Here is a 20,022-nt window from a genome sequence, read left to right on the forward strand (position 1 = left end):
GGAGCCGGCTGAGAACGGAGAATGCGCGCGGGGTTCAGACCCCAGAGGGGCCAGTCGGACCTGAGCCAGTGTGTCTGAAGAGCCAGAGCAGGGAGCGTTCAGATGTAGAATTCCTCCATATCGTTGTCCGCAGGTGCAGCCAGCACGGCGGGTGGTGGGGGGTCGTCCCTGCGGGTCTGCTCGGCACTGGGAGCACCACCGGCGAACTCGGGTGAGGACTCTGTGCGCAAGGAGGTGCCGGAAGCAGGCGGGGCGGCAGCAGCTGTGGTGGAGGAGCTGGAAGGGCCTTTGGTGAAGAACGGAAGGGACGCCCAGGAGGTCTCCGTGGTCACCCCACTCCCAGCGGGCAGCGGCCCTTCTCTGGAGCCCCTGGGCTTGGGCCAGTGGCTGCCGCATCTTTCAGAGGGGAGGGTGGCGTCCCCGCTGCCGCAGAACCTGCTGGGCGCGGAATACGCAGAGACCACCGAGAGGTCCGAGGAGGACAGGCGCAGGCCCGTGTCCACGTCTGTCTCCTGCGCCCCCTCCAAGTCATCGATGGAGAGGAGGCCCGGCGGCCTGTGCCCCGGGTCGCCTGTGTTTGAGAACCACTGTGGCAGGGCCGAGGAGCCCGGGGAGGGGTCTCCTGTGGGCAAACAAAACAAGGACTTGCTTCTCTGGAAAGACCAGGGAAGGCTGGGAGGGCTGCTGGCTCGTCTGGCAAACTCCTGCCGGTGCCCAGGAGGCAGGCCCGCGGGGCCGGGCCCCGGGTGGGCCCTGCCCGGGNCAGGGGAGGCGCGGGGGGAGGCTTCTGCTCCGCTGAGGCCTGAGTTCTGCCGGCTTTAGGACACTGCTTGTGCACCCTCTGCGCCTGCAGGGGGAGAGGGGACACCGGGTTAGCGGAGGACTGGGGTCCTCTGGGGACGAGGATGTTCAATTCGTCACGAAACACACGTACTGGAAACCGGAAAATTCCAGCAGTGTCATGGCCACGAATCGCCAGAAATTTCATTCTCCAAACTCTAAAGCGAAGACCGAGGTGGCAGAGCCTGGGAGGGTGTGGGTCAGACTTCTCAGCCCAAGGGGCGCGCTCAACCTGGGAGACGCAGCCCCTTGCCACGCAGGGAGTAACTACTTCAAGTACTCAGGGAGGGGCGCCTGCGGGGAGGAGAGCCGCAAGGAGGAGGGCCTGGCTGCGCGTGACCAGGGAGAATTACCATTACCAGCAAGTGCAAACAGAAGGCTTGGAGGGTGTGTTTGTTTCCAACCAGACCACCGCTATCTGCATGTAACTGACGGGAAGAGGGCGATGGGGCGGGGGAGGGGAGATATCACAGACGATCTCAGATCAGAAAACACAGGACTTGATTCCAGTACACGTGTGATTGCCAGGACCTATCCTACGGGTGGCCCGTGGCAGAGGGCAGTAAATCTATGATGAGTGAGGGGCTATCAGGAAATTAGCATTTATTTATTTGCCATCTGGGGCCACAGATCTTCCGCTTACCTCGTGGACAGGAAGGGGGGCTGCTGACGACGGCCTGGCACCTCGGGTGCTCAGAGAGCTTGGATAAGCAGTCTCTCCGCCTTTAACCCCTCACCCTGTTGTGCTAGCCGCCCGCCCTCTGTCGCATGGAACTGGGGACCTCTCTTCCCAGCGCACATTCCTACTGGCGTCTGCTTCTCTCAGATTCTTCCTCTGGCCTAGCTCAGTGCCCAAGCCTATGGGCCAACCTTACTATGCAAAGTTTCCATGAAATGATGGATTTGGGAACAGGAGGCCTGGCTCTATTTAGTAGAGGATTGAAATAAGTGCCCCTGAAGTGCACTTGGACTTGCTTGCTAAGGAGCGCGCAGCTCACGGAGACGCATCCTCCGGCCACGCGCAGTGTCAGGGCCCGTGAGCCAAAGCGCGGCCAGCAGGGCCTGGACCAGCTCCTGAATGAACAGGTAGAGGTCACAGGTCACAGGCCCCGGATGACCAGAAGCAGCAAGAATTCGCCCAAGCGAGGCCGCACACGAGACCGTGTGCTCGGCCGGTCCCACCGCTGGGGAGGTCGGTCTGCACAGAGCTGGACTCGGAGCCCAGTTCCGGAACCTTCCACCGGTACCGGGCCATGCAGGGAGCGGCTCACGTCAGTGGGGGCGCCTCCCAGGAGCCCGCCAACCACTGCCTCCTCTGCGCAGGCTTCCGTGCCGTCCGCCCAGCAGAGGGCGCGGCTGAGACCGGAAGTCGCAGAGGCCCCCTAGCGGCCGAGGCCGGCGCCCCTGTCACCCGCAGCGGTGAGCTTGGGTCCTGCTCCTGGGCTCCGCGGTTAGCTGTCCTGTGATGTGCTTTATGAATAAAAAGCTTTTATATTAAAAAAATTTTTTTATAACACCTACCATTTATTGAACATATATAACAGGCCACTGTGCTAAATTCATTACATGCAATGCTTTCCTCAATACCGCTATCTTATGAGGCAACTGGCATTATCCTCATTTAGCAAATGAGGAAACTGAGGCTCAGAGACTCTGCCCAAAGTATCTCAATAGCTAAGCAAAGGTCTGGACTCTGGTCTACCTGTCTACACAATGCACCTCCCCACTGTAAAAGAAAGACTAGTTTAGTTAGCAGCCTGTTAGCTATTTCATACATCTAGATATGTGAATGGTCAGATGGAAAGCACTATATACTTTGAGGCCAAGAGAAGAACATAGGTGAGTAGTGGGGGGGGAGGGGGAGCATTCAGTTCTGCCCTGTCAGTCTCTGTCTCCTACATCATCTGGGGTTTGAAGGAGGGCACAGAGCAGGGGATAGGGGAGGCGGGAGCTCAATCCTGTTGTCTTTATAAACAGCCAGCAAAACTAACAGAAGGGCTTAACGCAGGTTCACATCTGGATACGTGTTGAGTCTTGCCGGGGGAACCAGTCCAATGATGGAATTGCCCAAAATGCACTTAATACACTCTTAGGCCATCATCCCCAGAGCGACTCCAACTCTGATACAAGTGTCTTGCTAGCATGTGTCACTTGCTCATCGGAGACTCTACCTTTACCAGGGTGTGGGGCACCTACACACTGAGTGACCTACCTACCATCACGGTGGCCCAACTTGCACTTGAAATAAGGATTTGGAGTATGGTTCACGGTAAGGGATATTTCCTGGCACCCAGCAGGCTATGAGACACCAGCCCTTCCCTACACAACAAACACCTTTGCCTCTCTGTTTAATGGGAACGGAGTCTTCCCACAGCCACTTGGGAACTACAGTTGAATGTAATATACATTTATCGTGTATCCGCTACAGGTAAAGGAGGGAGGACTACAATGAAACAGTCTTTGACCACATGAAACTTACATTTCACTGAAAAGACAGGAGATAAAAAGAAATTGTTCACACAAGAAAGAGACTGTGATGACAGGCACAATATTGGGCTAGGAGGAAGAGACCATGCCTGCCCAGTAGGAGCGGAGGAACCTTGAGTGGAGGTGGCTATAAAGGTGAGCCTCTGAGATGGGTAGCTGTTCTCCTGGTGGATGGCATGAGTGGAGAGGAGTCTGTTCTGGAGAGAGGCCAACCCAAACAGAGGCAGGTAAGCAAGGAACTTGCAGGGGGCACTGAGCAGTTTGGCTTGATTAGAGTCCAGGTGCATGAAGAGCAGTGATGGCAGATAAAGTTGCAAATGGAGTCTGGTGCCATATTGGTCAAGGAGACCTTGACGAACTGGGTAAGAAGTCTTCATTCTTAGTTTTATGTTGAAGTCTTAACTGTTGGAGTTTTTTACATATGACCATTCCTTTCATTGATTTATAAGATCTCTGCCTAATTACAGATACTGCAATCTTTTAAAAAAGTTTTTAAATTTGAGAGAGAGAAGAGTATGCAAGTGAGGGAGGGGCACAGAAGGAGAGAAAGAATCCCAAGCAGGATCTGCGCTGATGTGAGGCTTGATACCACGACCCATGAAATCATGACCTGAGCCAAAATCAAGGGTCAGATGCTTAACGACTGAGTCACCCAGGGGCCCTGGTATCTCTTAACCTTATAAACAGACTAATTGACTCTTTCAGTCAGTATTAACTGAGGGTCTTTTATGCAAGCTTCCTCACTGCTGTGTTTAAGCTTTGAATGGGTTATCAAAGCTTGCGCTCAGGTGTGCTGAGATCTTGATCTCTTTCACCAGCAGCCTCTTGCACTATATAAATATTATCATTTTCTATGTGCTTTTTGCTGTGAAAAAGGTCTGGAGAGCCAGGCACAGATAATTTTCGGTAAGAAGTGGTCTTAGCCCCCAATAATTAACAATACAGTGTTCAAGCGTCATAAAGTGAGTTTTGACGATAAAGTGAATAGCAATATATGGGCCATGTTAGGGCACAGAGGAGGGAGAGGATGAGTTAACAAAGGGGCGAGGCATGGGGAAAGGTAGAGAAAGCTTGCTCAGTAAGTCATACTTGGATGAAATCTTGGACGTGAAAGAGGTGTTTGCCAACCAGGGCCAACAGGTATGGCATAGAAGCGCACTGCCACACAAAAGCAGCCTGATTGGAGGCTCGAGGCATGAACCAAAGCCAAGAGGTGAGCTGTGTGAGAGGAGCCTTGTCGTGGCGGCCCCAAATCATGTGTATGTATAAGGAATCTGCACTTCAAAACCCAAAGGCTTGAAAGCAAGATGGTGGCATGGCCGAGTCTGTGGCAGCAGCGTAGTCTGTGGATGGGGGTGGAGGCAAGACTGGTGGCAGAAAGAGCATTTGGAAGACAGTGCTGTAGTCTTTCACTTTTTAAGATTGATTACAAATAAGCTGTATTTTCAGTTGGTCGCATGAGTTTCTTAAACATCAATTCAGATAGTCGGGATTTTGTATGGATTTTCCGTTCAGCCTTCCTGATCCTCCCCCTTAATTCTCAGACTGTACATTCTGTGGATGTGTACCCCTGTCCTGCCCTCCAGGCTCTGAACAGCGTGTTAAGATTCCCAAGTCATTCAGCTAAGGGTAGCTTGAGGAGCTAAAGGTGAAAGCAATTAAGGAGATTTCTGATGGTCTGATTTATTGATGCTTGACAAACATGATGCAAAATGCTTTTAGTACAGAATATAAGTGAGTTCAGTATGAGTCTTCTAAAGATAGCACCCTCGAGGCTGTCCTCACCATAACACTTCAGTTTGGAGCAGCCCCAGCTTTTACGTGCATGAGGGACCTAGGTGAAAAGGGCAAGGAAAACACCGAGCCAAGCCGGTCCCTGCTGGGGTATGGCCCACTCACGAGGCTCGCTGCTCTGTGCTCCGGCATGTCCTAGACTCCACCTGACCCTTCTGACTCTACACTGTGCTGCTCTGGCCAACTGTTCGTCCGCAAGGCTCCATGCCCCACGAGGGATGTGCTGTGTCCAGTGCCGGACACCTAAGGGAAGGGAAAGCATGAAGAGTCCTACCTTTGGGATGGGGAGAGGAGCAGCCTCTGAAGGCAGAGCGGTGCCCAGGAGGTGTCACAGCCAGGTAGCTGTTGGGAGAGGCAAACTGATTTTCTTAATCACTGGAGTCTGGCCAAGTAAGAGAAAGTGAATTATGAAGCTCTTTAGAGAAGGAAGTCCTTGGGCATGGAGGATGCTTTGGGACGGGAGAGGCAGTGTTTATTAATTAAAATGTCTATCAGGGCCCATTCCCTTGGGGGCCCCAATAGATTTTCTTACTTGATAAATATGCACCACCCTATAACTTCTGTCTTTGGAGCCTTATTCGAAGAGCATGCTCTGGGTGAGCGTGTCGGCGTTCTCAATCTGCTTGAAAACGGGAGCCTTTGAACATTACTGCCTGAGAAGCAGAAGGCCAAGGTTCCCAAGAAAGAAACTGCTAGGAGACATCTCAGTCCTCCCACGGCCAGGGACAGAGTGGTGTTACATTTGACATAAGACCAGGAACAACTGTCAGAGGAGGAACACTTGATGGCTTTGCAGGTCATCACTGTGCTGGTTTGACAGAAGCCTACCTGTGCTCTCTCATTTTTACTCCCTTATGAAGACAGGAGTTCAGATAAACCCTAAATGACGCCACTTTGAAGAGAGGAGGCACCTTGGTGTTTGTGACTGGAGGGGGGCCCAGGTGCCCGGGGGAAGTGCCAGCTGGGTAGGTGGGGCTCAGCTGGACTGGCGCTGGCTGGTGGTAATGGCAAGGTCTGGGGGCAAAGGGGTGTAGGAGGGTGGCTGTGAGCCTCCACACCCCAGCTCTGGGGCTGAGCACACGTGGGATGTCTCTGCAGCAAATCTGGTGGGAATCTCCAGCTCTGCACGGACAAAGCAGGGTCTTGTCTGTCTGTGCCCTTCTGGCGGCCTCTCTCGTCTGCTTGTCTAATTTGACCAGGAACGCTAGGGGCTGAGGATGAATTGCTGGAGATGTTTCAGAAAACTCTTCCCCAGGTGACCTTTGCGGAGGTGAAACAATACCCTGAGTACCCTTCTTCTGTGGAAGCCTTTCTCGGCCCTGGCTTTCGGCTCTCAGGGCTGCCTTTTGTGACAGCAGCAATGTCCCTTGGGGTCACCTTCCTTTCTCTTTGAAGCAGTGCAGGCTAGCTGACTCACTGGAAGCCAGCGGTCCCCCCCTTTGCTATTATTTATGGAACAGGATAGCATTAGATAAATGAATCTGCTTAAGGCAGCTAGCCAGGACATCGGGTTGTGTCTCTGAAATCATCGAAAACTTGAAACGGCAGTAATCAACCCCGAAGCTTCTCGTGGAATTTTGAGCATAGACAGTTTGCAGTTAGGGAGGTAAAGGAGTCTGAGCTGAAGCATCTTTTTCAATGATCTGGGTGGCGGTAGGTTCATTCCCTGGACAGATTCCCCGTGACGGCAATTCTGCCCTTGACCCAGGGACCCCGGGCAGTGTCTCACCGCAGCTCACGCGCATCCTCACACCTCCTCTTTCTGAGAAAGGTCTTTTCCTCATGTTGTGTCCTTGGCACGAACACAAGTGGTATGGCTTTGTCTGCTATGTAATGAGCCAGCAATAGAGCCTTTTTTTTTTTTCTTCAGTGTTTTATTTATTTCTAGGACAGAGACAGAGAGTCAGCGTGAGCAGGGGAGGGTCAGAGAGAGAGGGAGTCACAGACTGAAACAGGCTCCAGGCTCTGAGCTGGCAGTCAGCACAGAGCCCGACGCGGGGCTCGAACTCACGAACCATGAGATCGTGACCTAAGCGAAAGTCGGACGCTTAACCGACTAAGCCACCCAGGCGCCCCCAGCTATAGAGCTTTTAACCCAGGGATTAATAAAAAAAAAATGAGGGGCAACTCAAGGAAATTGGGCAATGGGTTCACATGAGAAATCAGATTTTTGTTCTAAAGGAAAACACGTCTTCCTTCTCTTTTCACTGTCCTTTGGGAAGTTTTCATGTATCTGCTAAGAGCGATACCCACAGGCAAAGCCTATGTTGCTTTTGAAATTATTTAAAAAACTTTAAATGTTTTAAAATTATTTTACCAAAACGATTCTTATTGAAATAGAGTTGATATATAACACTAGTTGCAGGTGTACAACATAATTATCCGATGTTTGTATATATTGTGAAATAAGCCTGGTTAATCCATCACCACACATAGCTAAAAGGTTTTTTCTTGTAAAGAGAACTTTTAGTCTGCTCCCTTAGCAACTTTTAATACACAACCCAATACTGTTAACTATGGTCATCAAGCTGTGTTACATCCCCAGGGCTTATTTGATAATTGAATGTTTACACCTTTTGAACAGCTTCACTCCCCATCTCCCAATTTTGACAACCACCAGTCAGTTCTTTGTATCTATGAGTTTTTGGTTTTTTTTTTTTTTAATTCTGCATATAAGTAAGATGCTCTGGTACCTGCCTTTCTCTTATTTTGCTTAGCATACTGCCTTGGAGGTCTATCTATGTTATCCCAAGTGGTGGGATTTCTTTTTTATGGCTGAAAAAACACATTTTTCTTTATACATCCATCCACTGGTGGGCGCATAGGTGGCTTCTGTACCCTGGCTATTTTAAGCAATGCTGCTTGGGAGTGTCCATGGGAGGGATGCAAATATCTTCTTGCATTACTGTTTTCATTTCTTTTGGATGAATACTAACAAGTGGAATTGCTGGATCACATGGTAATTCTATTTTTAGGTTTTGAGGACTCTCCATAATGTTTTCCACAGTGGCTGCAACAATTTACATTCCACAGGCTTTACTCCTCATCCTTGAGAACATGCTGTTTCTTGTCTGTTTGATAACAGCCCTTCTGATCGGGGTGGGGTGGTATATAGCATTTGTGGTTTAGACTTGCATGTCCCTGATGATTAGTGATGCTGAGCACCATAGTATGTATGGCCATCTGCATGCCCCCTATAGAAACGTCTCCACTCAGAATCTCTGCCCATTTTTTAATAACATTTTTTGCTACTGAGTTACGTGAATTCTTTATCTTTCTGGATATTAACCCCTTATAGATACATATTTGCAAATATTTTCTTCCACTCAGTAGGCTTTTCGTTTTGTTGATGGTTGGTTTTCTTTGCTGTGCAGGGGCCTTCTAGTTTGCAGCCTCACTGTTTATTTTTGCTTCTGAAAATAAATCCAAAAAATCATCCCCAAGACCAATGTCGAGCAGCTTACCACCTGTTTTCTTCTAGGGATTTTATCATTTCAGTTCTTATGTTCAAGCAGTTAATCCATTTTGAGTTCGATTTCATGTGTGGTATAAAAGAGGGGTCCAGTTGCATTCTTTTGCATGTGGCTGTCCAATTATCCCAGGACCAGTTACTGAAGAAACTGTCCTTTCTGCCTTGTATATTCTTGGCCCCACTGTTGTAAATTAACCAACCACATAGGTGTGAGGTTATTTCTGGGCTCCCCATTATGTTCCATGACTCTATGTGCCTGTTTTCATGCCAATACCATACTGTTCTTATTGCTATAGTTTTGTAACATAGTTTGAAATCAGGAAGTGTGATGCCTCTAGGTCTGTTGTTCTTTCTTAAGATTGCTTTAGCTATTCAGAGTCCTTGGTGGTTCCATACAAATTTCAGGATTATTTGTTCTAGGTTTATGAAAAATACCATTGGGATTTTGGTAAGGATTGCCCTGAATACATAGATTGCTTTAGGGTATATGGACCTTTTTTTACAACACTGATCCTTTCCTTCCAAAATATGAGCATGAAGTACCTTTCCATTGTGTCTTCTTCGGTTTCCTTCATCAATGTCTTAGGATTTTCAATGTATAGGTCTTTCAACTTGGTTAAACTTATTTTAGGTATTTTACTCTTTTGATGAAATTATAAATGGTATTGTTTTCTTAATTTCTCTTTCTGATAGTTCATTCTTAGTGTATAGAAATGCCACAAATTTGTAAATATTGATATTGTATCCTGTGATATTACTGAATTCATTAGTTTTAACAGGTTTTTTGGTTGTTTTTTTTTTAGTATAGGCTTAAGGGTATTCTACTTATAGTATATCATCCACAAATAGTGACAGTTTTACTTTTTTCTTTGCAATTTCCTTGTCATGTTTAATTGCTCTAAGACTTGCAATATTATGTTGAATAAAAGGGAGAGCAGAAATCTTTGTTTCTGGTCTTAGAAGAAAAGTTTTCAGCATTTTACCACTGTGTTTGATATCAGCTGTGGCCTTAACTGTTATATACATGTCTTTATTATGTTGAGGTGTGTTTCTTCTAAACCCAGAGTTTTTATTGTAAATGTGGAATTTTGTCAAATGCTGTTTCCACATCTACTGGAAAGACCATGCAATTTTTATGCTTCATTTTGGTAATGTGGTATATAACACTGATATGCAGATTTTGAACTACCCTTGCATCCCTGGAATAAATCCCACTTGATCATGGTGTATAATCCTTTTAATGTATTGTTCAATTAAGTTTGCTAATATTATTTTGTTGAGGATTTTTCCACCTATGTTCATTAGGGATGCTGGCTTGTAATTTTCTTGTGGCATGCTTGTCTGGTTTTGGTATCGAGGCAATGCCGGCCTCATAAAATGAGTTCAGGAGTGTTCCCTCCACTCCTAGTTTTTGGATGAGTTTGAGAAGGATTGGTATTAATTCAACTTTAAATGTTTGGTAGAATTCACCAGTGAAGACATCTGGTTCTGGACTTCTGTTGGGGAAGTATTTGATTATTGGAATATATTATTATTCCTTACTAGTAATTGGTTTGCTCAGATTTTCTGTTTCTTCATGATTTAGTCTTGGTAGAGTTTATGTTTCTGAGAATTTATCCATTTCTTTTTTTTATTAAAAAATATGTTTATTTTTGATAGAGTTGTGCAGGGAACAGGCAGAGAGAGAGGGAGACAGAGGATCTGAAGCAGGATCCATGCTGACAGTAGCGAGAAAGCCCAATGCTGAGCTCAAATTCATGAACTGTGAGATCATGACCTGAGCCAAAGTTGGATGCTTAACTGACTGAGCCACCCAATTTTTCATAGAAGTCCCCTATGATCCTTTTCTTCTGTCGTACTCATTTTAACATCTCCTCTTTCATTTCTGATTTTTTTTGAGTCCGTCCTTTTTTGTGATGAGTTGAATGGTTTGTCAATTCTTTTCATCTTTTCTCAGGTTCACTGATCTTTTTGTTATCTCCTTTCTACTAAATCTGGGTTTCATTTGTTCTTTTTCTAATTCCTTGAGGTGTAAAAGTTAGGTTGTTTATTTGAGCTCTTTGTGGTCTCTTGATGTAGGGATTTATCTCTATGAACTTCTGTCACAGAAGAAGCAGCAGCAAAAGAAGACACTTTTGCTGTGTCCCACATTTTGGTATGTAGAATTTCCATTTTCATTTGTCTACAGGTATTTAAAATTTTTTCCTTTTTTCCTTAATGTGTTTATTGTTCAGTAGTATGCTGTTTAATCTTTACATACCTGTGAATTTTCTAGTTATTTTTTCTTGTAATTGATGATTTCTACCCTTGTGGTTAGAAAAGACACTTCATATCATTTAAAACTTCTCAAATTTATTAAGACTTGTTTTGTAGCCTAACATAGATCTACCCTGGAGATGTTCCATGCAGTTGAGAAGACTGTATATTCTGTTGCTTTGTATGGAATCTTCTGTATATACCTGTTAAGTCTTCTGGTTTAATGTATCATTGAAGGCCATTGTTTCCTTATTGATTTTTTGTCTGGATGATCTCTCTTCGTGAAAGTGGGGCATTAAAGTCCCCTGTGAATACTGTATTATCTTAGTATTTATTTATGTACTACTATGCTGGGTGCATAACTGTTTTCAAATGTTCTATCTTCTTGCTGGGGTGAAATAGCCTTCTTTGTCTCTTATTACAATTTTTCTTAAAGTCTATTTTGTCTGATATAAAGATAGCTTACCCCTGCTTTCCTCCCATTTCTATTTATATGGAAAGACTTTTTCTATCCCTTTACTTTCTGTCTGGAAGTATCTTGTAGGTAGTACATAGATACATATTGCATTTATACATATTTTTAAAATTCATTCAGCCATTCTTCTGTCTTTTGAGGGGAGAATTTATTCCATTTACATTTATTTGTTTATTTATTTATTTAGATAGAGACAGAGAGCAAGGAAGAGAGGGGCAGAGATAGAGGGAGACAGCATTTCAAGCAGGCTCCATACTGTCATGAACCGTGAGATCATGGCCTAAGCTGAAATCAAGAGTCAGATGCTTAACCAACTGAACCACCCAGGTGCCCCCATATACATTCAAAGTCATTATGGACAGGTATGTACTTATTATCATTTTGTTAAACTGCTTTCTGTTTTATAATCCCTTTCTTTGTTTTCTTGATCTCTTTCTTCCTTTCTGATTTAATGATTTTCTGTAGTGGTGTGCTTGGATTCCTTTCTCTTTACCTGGTGTGTATATACTATAAGCTTTTGCTTTGGGGTGCCATGAGGTTTACAAAAAAACAACTTATACACTGTAGTGTATTTTAATGGAATAACAACTTAAGTTTGAACACATACATCCTAAAGCTCTAAATTTTTATGCTTCACCCCAACATTTTTGTTTTGATGTCATAATTTATATCATTTTTCCTGTATATGCAATAACCAATTATTGTAGTTATAGTTATTTCTACTTTTGTCTTTTAACCTCCATGCTAGCATCATAAATGATGAACTCATCACTTTTACAAAACTAGACTTTTCTGAAATATACTATATATTTACTTTTACCAGTGAGATTTATACTTTTATGTTTTCCTGTTACTGATCAACATTCTTTTGTTTCAACTAAAAATAGTCCCCTCAGCATTTCTTGTAAGGCTCGTTTAGTAGTGACAAACTCTAGCCTTTGATTGTGTGAAAAACTCTCTCTCTCCTTTAACTGAAGGACAGCTTCACCTAGTAGAGTATTCTTTGTTGGCAGTTTTTCCTTTTCTTTTCAGCACTTTGAATGTATCATGCCATACACTTGTGACCTGCAAAGATGCTGCTGAAAACTCCAGTGACAGTCTTATAGAGGTTCCCTTGTATGTAAGAAGTTTTTCTGCTTTTAAGATTCTCTCCTTTAACTTTTAACACTTTAATTATAATGTGTCTTAGTATGGGTCTCTTTGGGTTCATCTTCGTTGAAATTCTCTGGACTTCTTGGATATGGATGTCTGTTTCCTTCCCCAGGTTAGGAATGTTTTCATCTATTATTTTGTCATATTTTCTGCCCCTTTCTCTCTTCTCCTTCTGGGGATCCTTATAATATGAATGTTAGCTAGCTTGGTTGTGCCCCATAAGTTTCTTAAGCTAGCTTCACTCTTCTTTTTTATTTTTGCTGGTCTAATTGGAGGAGTTCCAATGCTTTGTCGTGGAGTTTACTGATCCTTTCCTCTGCTTCATCTAGTCTGTTGCTGAACCCCTACAGTTCATTTTTCAGTTCAATTATTGTTCTTCAGCTCTATGACTTCTTATGTGGTACTTACATTTTTCTTTTCTGTTGAAATTCTCCCTTTGTTCATCCATTGTCTCCTGAGCTTAGTGAGCATCTTGATCATCAGGTAAATCATTTATCTGTTTCATTTGGAATATGTTCTTTTGTTTGTTCATTTTCTTTGATTTTCTGTGTTGGTTGCTATGCATGAGAGAAAAGAGCCACACTTCCCAGCCTGAAGGAGTAGAATCAGGTAGGAGATGAAACTATTATTACTCATTCTTGCTCCAGCTCTTCATTTTATCTCAAAAACTTTGTGTTTTTCCAAGCATCCCATTTTATTCCTAATTGCTCCAAACAATTGAGGGTGCTCTAAGTGAGTGTCCTACAGGGAGGATCCCAGTCAGCACCTAGATTCAGGCTAATGGAAAGCAAGAACCTCAAGCAGCAAATTTTAAAGTATGCAAATATACCTATTTCAAGGGATGACTGGGTGACAAGCAGTATTGTCTACTCCCTCTACACTGAGCTCTGGGATGATAGCCAGTTAAGAACCATTTCTTTGTTTGCCACCATCCCACTGAATCTGTGAACACAAGCCTGGCTGGACACCAGAACAAAGCTATCAAGGAATGTTTTCTCAGGGTGGCAGCCACAAAACCTAGGTCACCAAAAAATATAAAAGCTCCTTTCTGGGAGACACTGGCAAACTGGGGCCAGGAAGAGAAAAGTGTGAAGATGGAGAACACAGGATGGTGCCTACCAGCCTTCCCAGTCTTTGGAGAGGACTGTAGTTAGCTCCTATATAAGCATTTAAATGAAAGCATGCCCCATAGGCCACAGCTATAAAGATAAACTAATAAGCTTCTTTTGTAGAGTATTTCAGTCTGATGCTTCTTTGCTGTGCCCTGCAGTATAGCTGGTTAAGAACTGTTTCAATCTGTTGGAGCCCATCAAAGTAAGGCCCCCTGGACACTAGAGCAAGCAGCCAAGGAGTCTCCCCTGGATGACAGCTGCAAAAAACAGGGCACTGTACATCCCTTTAAGAGCTATTTCTCAGGGTGCCTGGGGCTCAGTCAGTTAAGGGTCTGATTCTCAGTTTCAGCTCAGGTCATGATCTCACGGTTTTGTGAGTTCGAGCCCTATGTCAAGCTCTGCGCCGACACTGCAGAGCCTACTTGGGCTTCTCTCTCTCTCTGCCCCTCCCCTATTTATGCTATCTCTCTCAAAATTAATAAACTTTATTTTTTTAAAAAAACAATTTAAAAAAATAACTATTTCTCACATTACTATAGCCTTGTGGGTCCATGATTTTCAAAGCTAGATGTTTTGGGAATTTATCTCTCAGGTTTAAGCCTTAGAAGTTGCAGTAACACAAGAAGAGTTCTAAGCCTTTACTCCACAGGGAGAGATTCTGAGTTGTGAGATCCTTCTTGATGGTGGAAAACCTTGCCAGGGCTGAGATTCATTGTGAGACTGTCTCAGTCTCTCTGACCAATTATTTTTTTTAAACTGAAGTAGAGTTGACACACAACATTACATTAGTTACAAGTATACAACATAGCAATGCAACAAGTCTATACATTACTCTACGCTCACCTCAACTATAGCTACCATCTGTCACCATACAACACTAGTTACAATCACATTGACTATGTTCTCTATGCTGTACTTTTCATCCATGTGACTTACTCATTCCCTAACAGGAAGCCGGTATCTCCCACTCTCCTCCCCTCTGGCAACCATCAGCTTGTTCTCTGTAATAATGTGTCTATTTCTGTTTTTTCTTTCATTTTATTTCACTTAGCATAATGCCTTCTAGGTCCATCCATGTTGTTAAAAATGGCAATCTTATCCTTTCTTATGGCTAATACTCCATTTGTATGTGTGTATGCATGTGTGTATACATGCATACACGTATCTTCTTTATCCATTCATCTATCAGTGGACGCTTGGGTTGCTTCCATATCTTGACCAATGCTATGCTAAACATAAGGGTGCATATATCCTTTTGAATTAGTGTTTTTGTTTCCTTTGGCTAAATACATAGTGGAATTACTAGATATGATATTTGCTTTTAATTTTTTGAGGCACTTCCATACTGTTTTCCACAGTGCCTATACTAATTTATATTCCCAACACCAGTGCATAAGGGTTCCCTTTTCTCCATATTCTTGCCAATGGTTATTTCTTATCGTTTTGAAGCTAGCTATTCTGATAGATGTTGATATTTGATTGTGGTTTTGATTTGCATTTTCCTGGTGATTAGTGATGTCGAACATCTTTTTATGTATCTGTTGGCCATCTTTTTCTTTGGAGAAATGGCTATTCAGATCCTCTGCCCATTTTAAAATCAGATTATTTTTCTGATGTTGAGTTGTATAAGGTCTTTATATATTTTGGATATCTTCTTATCAGATACATCAATTTGCAAATCTCTTTTCTCATTCAGTAGGTTGCCTTTTCATTTTGTTGATAGTTTCCTTTGATCTGCAAAAGCTTTTAATTTTTGGTGTAGTCCCAATAGTTTATTTTTGCTTTTGTTTCCCTTGCTTTGGGAGACATATCTAGAAAAATGTTGCCAAGGCCCATGTTCAGTGGATTACTGCCCACGTTTCTTCTTTATGGTTTCAGGTCTTACATTTAGGTTCTTAATCCATTTTGAGTTTATTTTTGTGAGTGGTGTGAGAAAGATGTCCAGTTTTCCTAGCACCATTTGAAGAGACTGTCTTTTCCCTGTTGTATATTCTTGCCTCTCTTGTTGAGATTAATTGATCATATAAATGTTGGCTTATTTCTAGGTTCTCTTTCTGTTCCATTAATCTGTGAGTCTATTTTTGTGCCAGTACCATCCTGTTTTGATCACTATAGCTTTGTAGTATATCTTGAAGTCAAGGATTGCAATACCTCCAGCTTTGTTCTTTCTCAAGATTGCTTTGGTTTTTCAGGGTCTTTGTGATTCCATACAAATATCAGGATCATTTTCTCGGGTTCTGTGAAAAATGCTTTTGGATTTTGATAGGGATTGCACTGAATTTGTAGACTGCTTTGGGTAGTATGAACATTTTCACCATATTTTTCTAATCCATGAGCATGAAATAGCTTTCCATTTGTTTGTGTTGTCTTCAATGTCTTTCACCAATGTTTTATAATTTTCAGGGTGCAGATCTTTCATTTCCTTGGATTAGTTTATTCCTAGGTATGTATGCTTTTTTAAAATGAAGTTATAAATAGAATTCTCTTAATTTTTCTGCTACTTTGTTATTAGTGTATAGAAACACAGTTTCTGTGTATTCATTTTGTATCCTACCATCTCACTGAAATCATTTGTTACTTCTAATAGTTTCTTCAGTGAAATCTTTAGGATTTTCAGTGTACAGTATGTCATCTGCAAGTAATGACAGTTTAACTTCTTCCTTACCAACTTGGATGAATTTATTTTTCTTATTGCCGTGGCCAGGACTTTCAGTTCTATTTTAAACAAAAGTGGCAAGAGTGGGTATCTTTGTCTTGTTCCTGATCTCAGAGGAAAAGCTCTCAGGTTTTCGTGAGTAGCATGTTAGCTGTGAGTTTCTCATATATGGTTTTTATTATATTGAGGTATGTTTCCTCTAAACCTGCTTTGTTCAGTTTTTATTATGAACGAACGTTGAATTTTGTCAAATGTCTTTTCTGCATCTATTGAGATATGATTTTTATCCTTCGTTTTGTTAATGTGCTGTATAATGTTGATTGCTATGCTAATAACAAACCATGCGCACACATCCTGGAATGAATTCCAATTAAGGTGAATGGTCCTTTTAATGTACTGCTGAATGCAGTGTGCTAGCATTTTGTTGAGGATTTTTAAAACTGTGCTTGTCAGAGATACTGACCTATAGATTTTTTTTTTTTCATAGTGTCCCTGTCTGGTTTTGGTATCAGGACAGTACTGGCCTTGTAAAACATATTTGGAAGCTTTCTTTCCTCTTCTATTTTTGTGGAATACCTTGAGAATAGGTATTAACTCTTCTTTAAGTGTTTGGTAGATTTACCTGTGAATCCATCTGGTATTGGACTTTTGTTTGTTGGGAATGTTTTGATTACCAACTCAATTTTGTTACTAGTAATTGGTCTATTCAGATTTTCTATTTTTTCCTATTTCTCCTAGGTTGTTCTACTAGTTGGCATATAATACTTTTTTGTGGTGGTCTCTTATAATCCTTTGTATTTCTGTGGTGTTGGTTTTTTCTTCTGTTTCTGATTTTATTTGGGACCTCTCTTGTGTTTTTGAGTTTGGCCAAAGGCTTATCAGTATTGTTTATACTATAAAGAACCAGCTTTTGGTTTCACTGATCTGTTTTTCTTTTCTTTCAGTCCCTGTTTATTTCTGTTCTGATCTTTATTATTTCATTCCTTCTACTAACCTTGGGCTTTGTTCTTCTTCTAGTTCCCTTAGTTGTAAGGTTAGTTTATTTGAGATTTTTGTCATTTCTTGATAGGTCTGTACCATTATAAACTCCTCTCTTAGAACTGTTCTTGTGTCCCAAAGATTTTGGACAATTATTCGCTTTGATTTCCTCATTGACTCATTCATTGGTTGTTTAGTAGCATGTTGTTTAGCTTCCACATATTTCTGTTTTATTTTCCCAGTTTTTTTCTTCTTGTGATTGATTTCTACTTTTCATACTATTGTGGTGGAAAAAGATGCCTGAAAGCATCTTTTTACTGATTTATTGAAACTTGTTTTTTGGCCTATCATGTGAATTATCCTAGAAAATATTCCATGTGCGTTCAAAAATAATGTTACTTTGTTGTTTTTAGGTGCAGTGTTCTGTTTATATCTGATGAGTCGATCTGCTCTAACGTGTCAATCAAAGACACTGTTTCTCTATTTTCTGCCTGCATTGATATATGTAGGGTGGTAAAGTTCCCTACTATTCCTGTACTTCTGTCAACTTTTCTCTTTATGTTGGTTAATAGTTGCTTTATGTATTTAGATGCTCCAACATTAGGTACATAGATATTTACAATTGTTATTTCCTCTTGTTGGATTGATTCCTTTTACTTTGAAATGCCCTTCTTTAAAACAAAAGATAGATGGGGTGGGGGGAGGGGAAGGGGGTGATGGGCATGGAGAAGGGCACTTGTGGGGATGAGCACTGGGTGTTATATGGAAACCAGCTTGATAATAAACTATGGGGAAAAAAAGAACATGTGTCAATAATTACTTTAAGAAACTTTTTTAATGTTTATTTTTTAAGAGACAGAATGAGAGTGTGAGAGGGAGAGAGAGGGCAGGGAGACAGGGAGTCACAGAATCCAAAGCAGGTTCCAGTCTCTGAGCTGTCAGCACAGAGCCTGCAGCAGGGCCCAAATTCACAAACCGTGAGATCATGACCTGAGCTGAAGTTGGACACTTAACCAACTGAGCCACCCAGGCGCCCCAATAATTACTTTAAATGCAAATAATTTAAATGCTCTAGTCAAAAAAAAACATAAGGTGCCAGAATAGATTTAGAAAAAAAAAAAAGAACAAGACCCATCTTTATGCTGCCTACAAGAGACTCACTTCAGATCTAAAGACAAAGTGAAAGGATGGAAAAACACATTCCATGCCAAAAAAAAAACCGAAAAAAGAAAAAAATAACAGGGTAACAATACTTATATCAGAAAAAATAGACTATCTTTTTTTTTTTNTCAATTTCTTCACTCGTTCAGATTTTCTATTTCTTCCCGTGTGAACTTTGGTAGTTAGTGTGTGTTTAGGAATTTGTCCGTTTCTTCTAAGTTGTCCAATTTGTTGGCATATAATTTTTCATAGTATTCCCTGATAATGGCTTGTATTTCTGAGGGGTTGGTTGTAATAAGTCCATTTTCATTCATAATTTTGTCTATTTGGGTGCTCTCTCTTTTCCTTTTGAGAAGCCTGGCTAGAGGTTTGTCAATTTTGTTTATTTTTTCAAAAAACCAACTCTTGGTTTCATTGATCTGTTCAACTGTTTCTTTAGTCTCTATGTTGTTTATTTCTGCTCTTATTATTACTATTTCTCTTCTTCTACTGGGTTTAGGGTGTTCTTGCTGCTCTGCCTCTAGTTCCTTTAGGTGAGCTGTTAGATTTTGCACTTGCTCTTTTTCTAATTTCTTGAAATAGGCCTGGAGTGCAATGTACTTTCCTCTTAGGACTGCCTTTGCCGCATCCCATAGAGTTTGGATTGTTGTATTTTCATTTCCATTTGTTTCCATATATTTTTAAATTTCTTCTCTAATTGCTTGATTGGCCCATTCATTCTTTAGTAGGGTGTTCTTTAACTTCCATGTTTTTGGAGGTTTTCCAGACTTCTCCCTGTGATTGATTTCAAGTTTCAAAGCATTGTGATCTGAAAGTGTGCTTGGTATGATGTCAATTCGTTTATATTTATTGAGGGCTGCTTTATGTCCCAGTATGTGATCTATCTTGGAGAATGTGCCATGCACACTTGAGAAGAAAGTGAATTCCATGACCTCAGGATGTAAAATTCTAAATATACCTGTCAGATCCATCTGGTCCAATGTGTCATTCAAGTCCATTGTTTCTTTAGTGATTTCTGGTTGACCTATCCATTGCTGTAAGCAGAGTGTTAAAATCCCCTGCTATTACCACATTCTTATCTATAAGATTGTTTCTGTTTGTGATTGTTTAAATATTTAGGTGCTCCCATATTTGGTGCATAGACATTTATGATTATTAGTTCTTCCTGATAGACCCTGTAATTATTATATCATGCCCTTCTTCATCCCTTGTTATTGTCTTTAAAGTCCAGTTTGTCTGATATAAGCATAGCTACTCCAGCTTTCTTTTGACTTCCAGTAGCATGATATATATTTCTCCATCACCTTACTTTTAATCTGAAGGTATCTTCCAATCTAAAATGCATTTCTTGTAGACAGCAAATAGATGGATTTTGTTTTTTTATCCGTTCTGCTACCCTATGTCTTTTGATTAGAGCATTCAGCCCATTTACATTCAGTGTTATTACTGAAATATGTGGGTTTAGAGTCAGTGTCCTTTGTGGGGTTCGTGCTTGTAGTGGTGTCTTTGGTGTCCTCGTTCCTTGCAATACTTCCCTCAGAGCATCCCCCTCAGGATTTCTTGTGGGGCTGGCTTAGTGGTGACAAAGTCTTTCAATTTTTGTTCATTTGGAAAGGTTTTTATCTCTCCTTCTATTTTG

At 42.2% G+C, this 20,022-nt stretch overlaps 1 protein-coding gene across 1 annotated transcript; it reads right to left on the reverse strand.

The window, feature by feature from the left end:
* Nucleotides 1-29: 29 nt before the first annotated feature.
* Nucleotides 30-988, reverse strand: FAM124A (family with sequence similarity 124 member A). The gene is given in 2 exon segments (XM_077752643.1): nucleotides 30-772; nucleotides 775-988. Coding segments are annotated over 2 exon segments (888 nt in total). The 3' UTR covers nucleotides 30-98.
* Between the last annotated feature and the right edge of the window lie 19,034 nt (nucleotides 989-20,022).

The sequence above is a fragment of the Crocuta crocuta genome, unplaced genomic scaffold, assembly GCF_008692635.1.
Source record: "Crocuta crocuta isolate KB4526 unplaced genomic scaffold, BGI_CrCroc_1.0 scaffold190, whole genome shotgun sequence".
In the NCBI taxonomy this organism is placed as follows: Eukaryota; Metazoa; Chordata; class Mammalia; order Carnivora; family Hyaenidae; genus Crocuta; species Crocuta crocuta.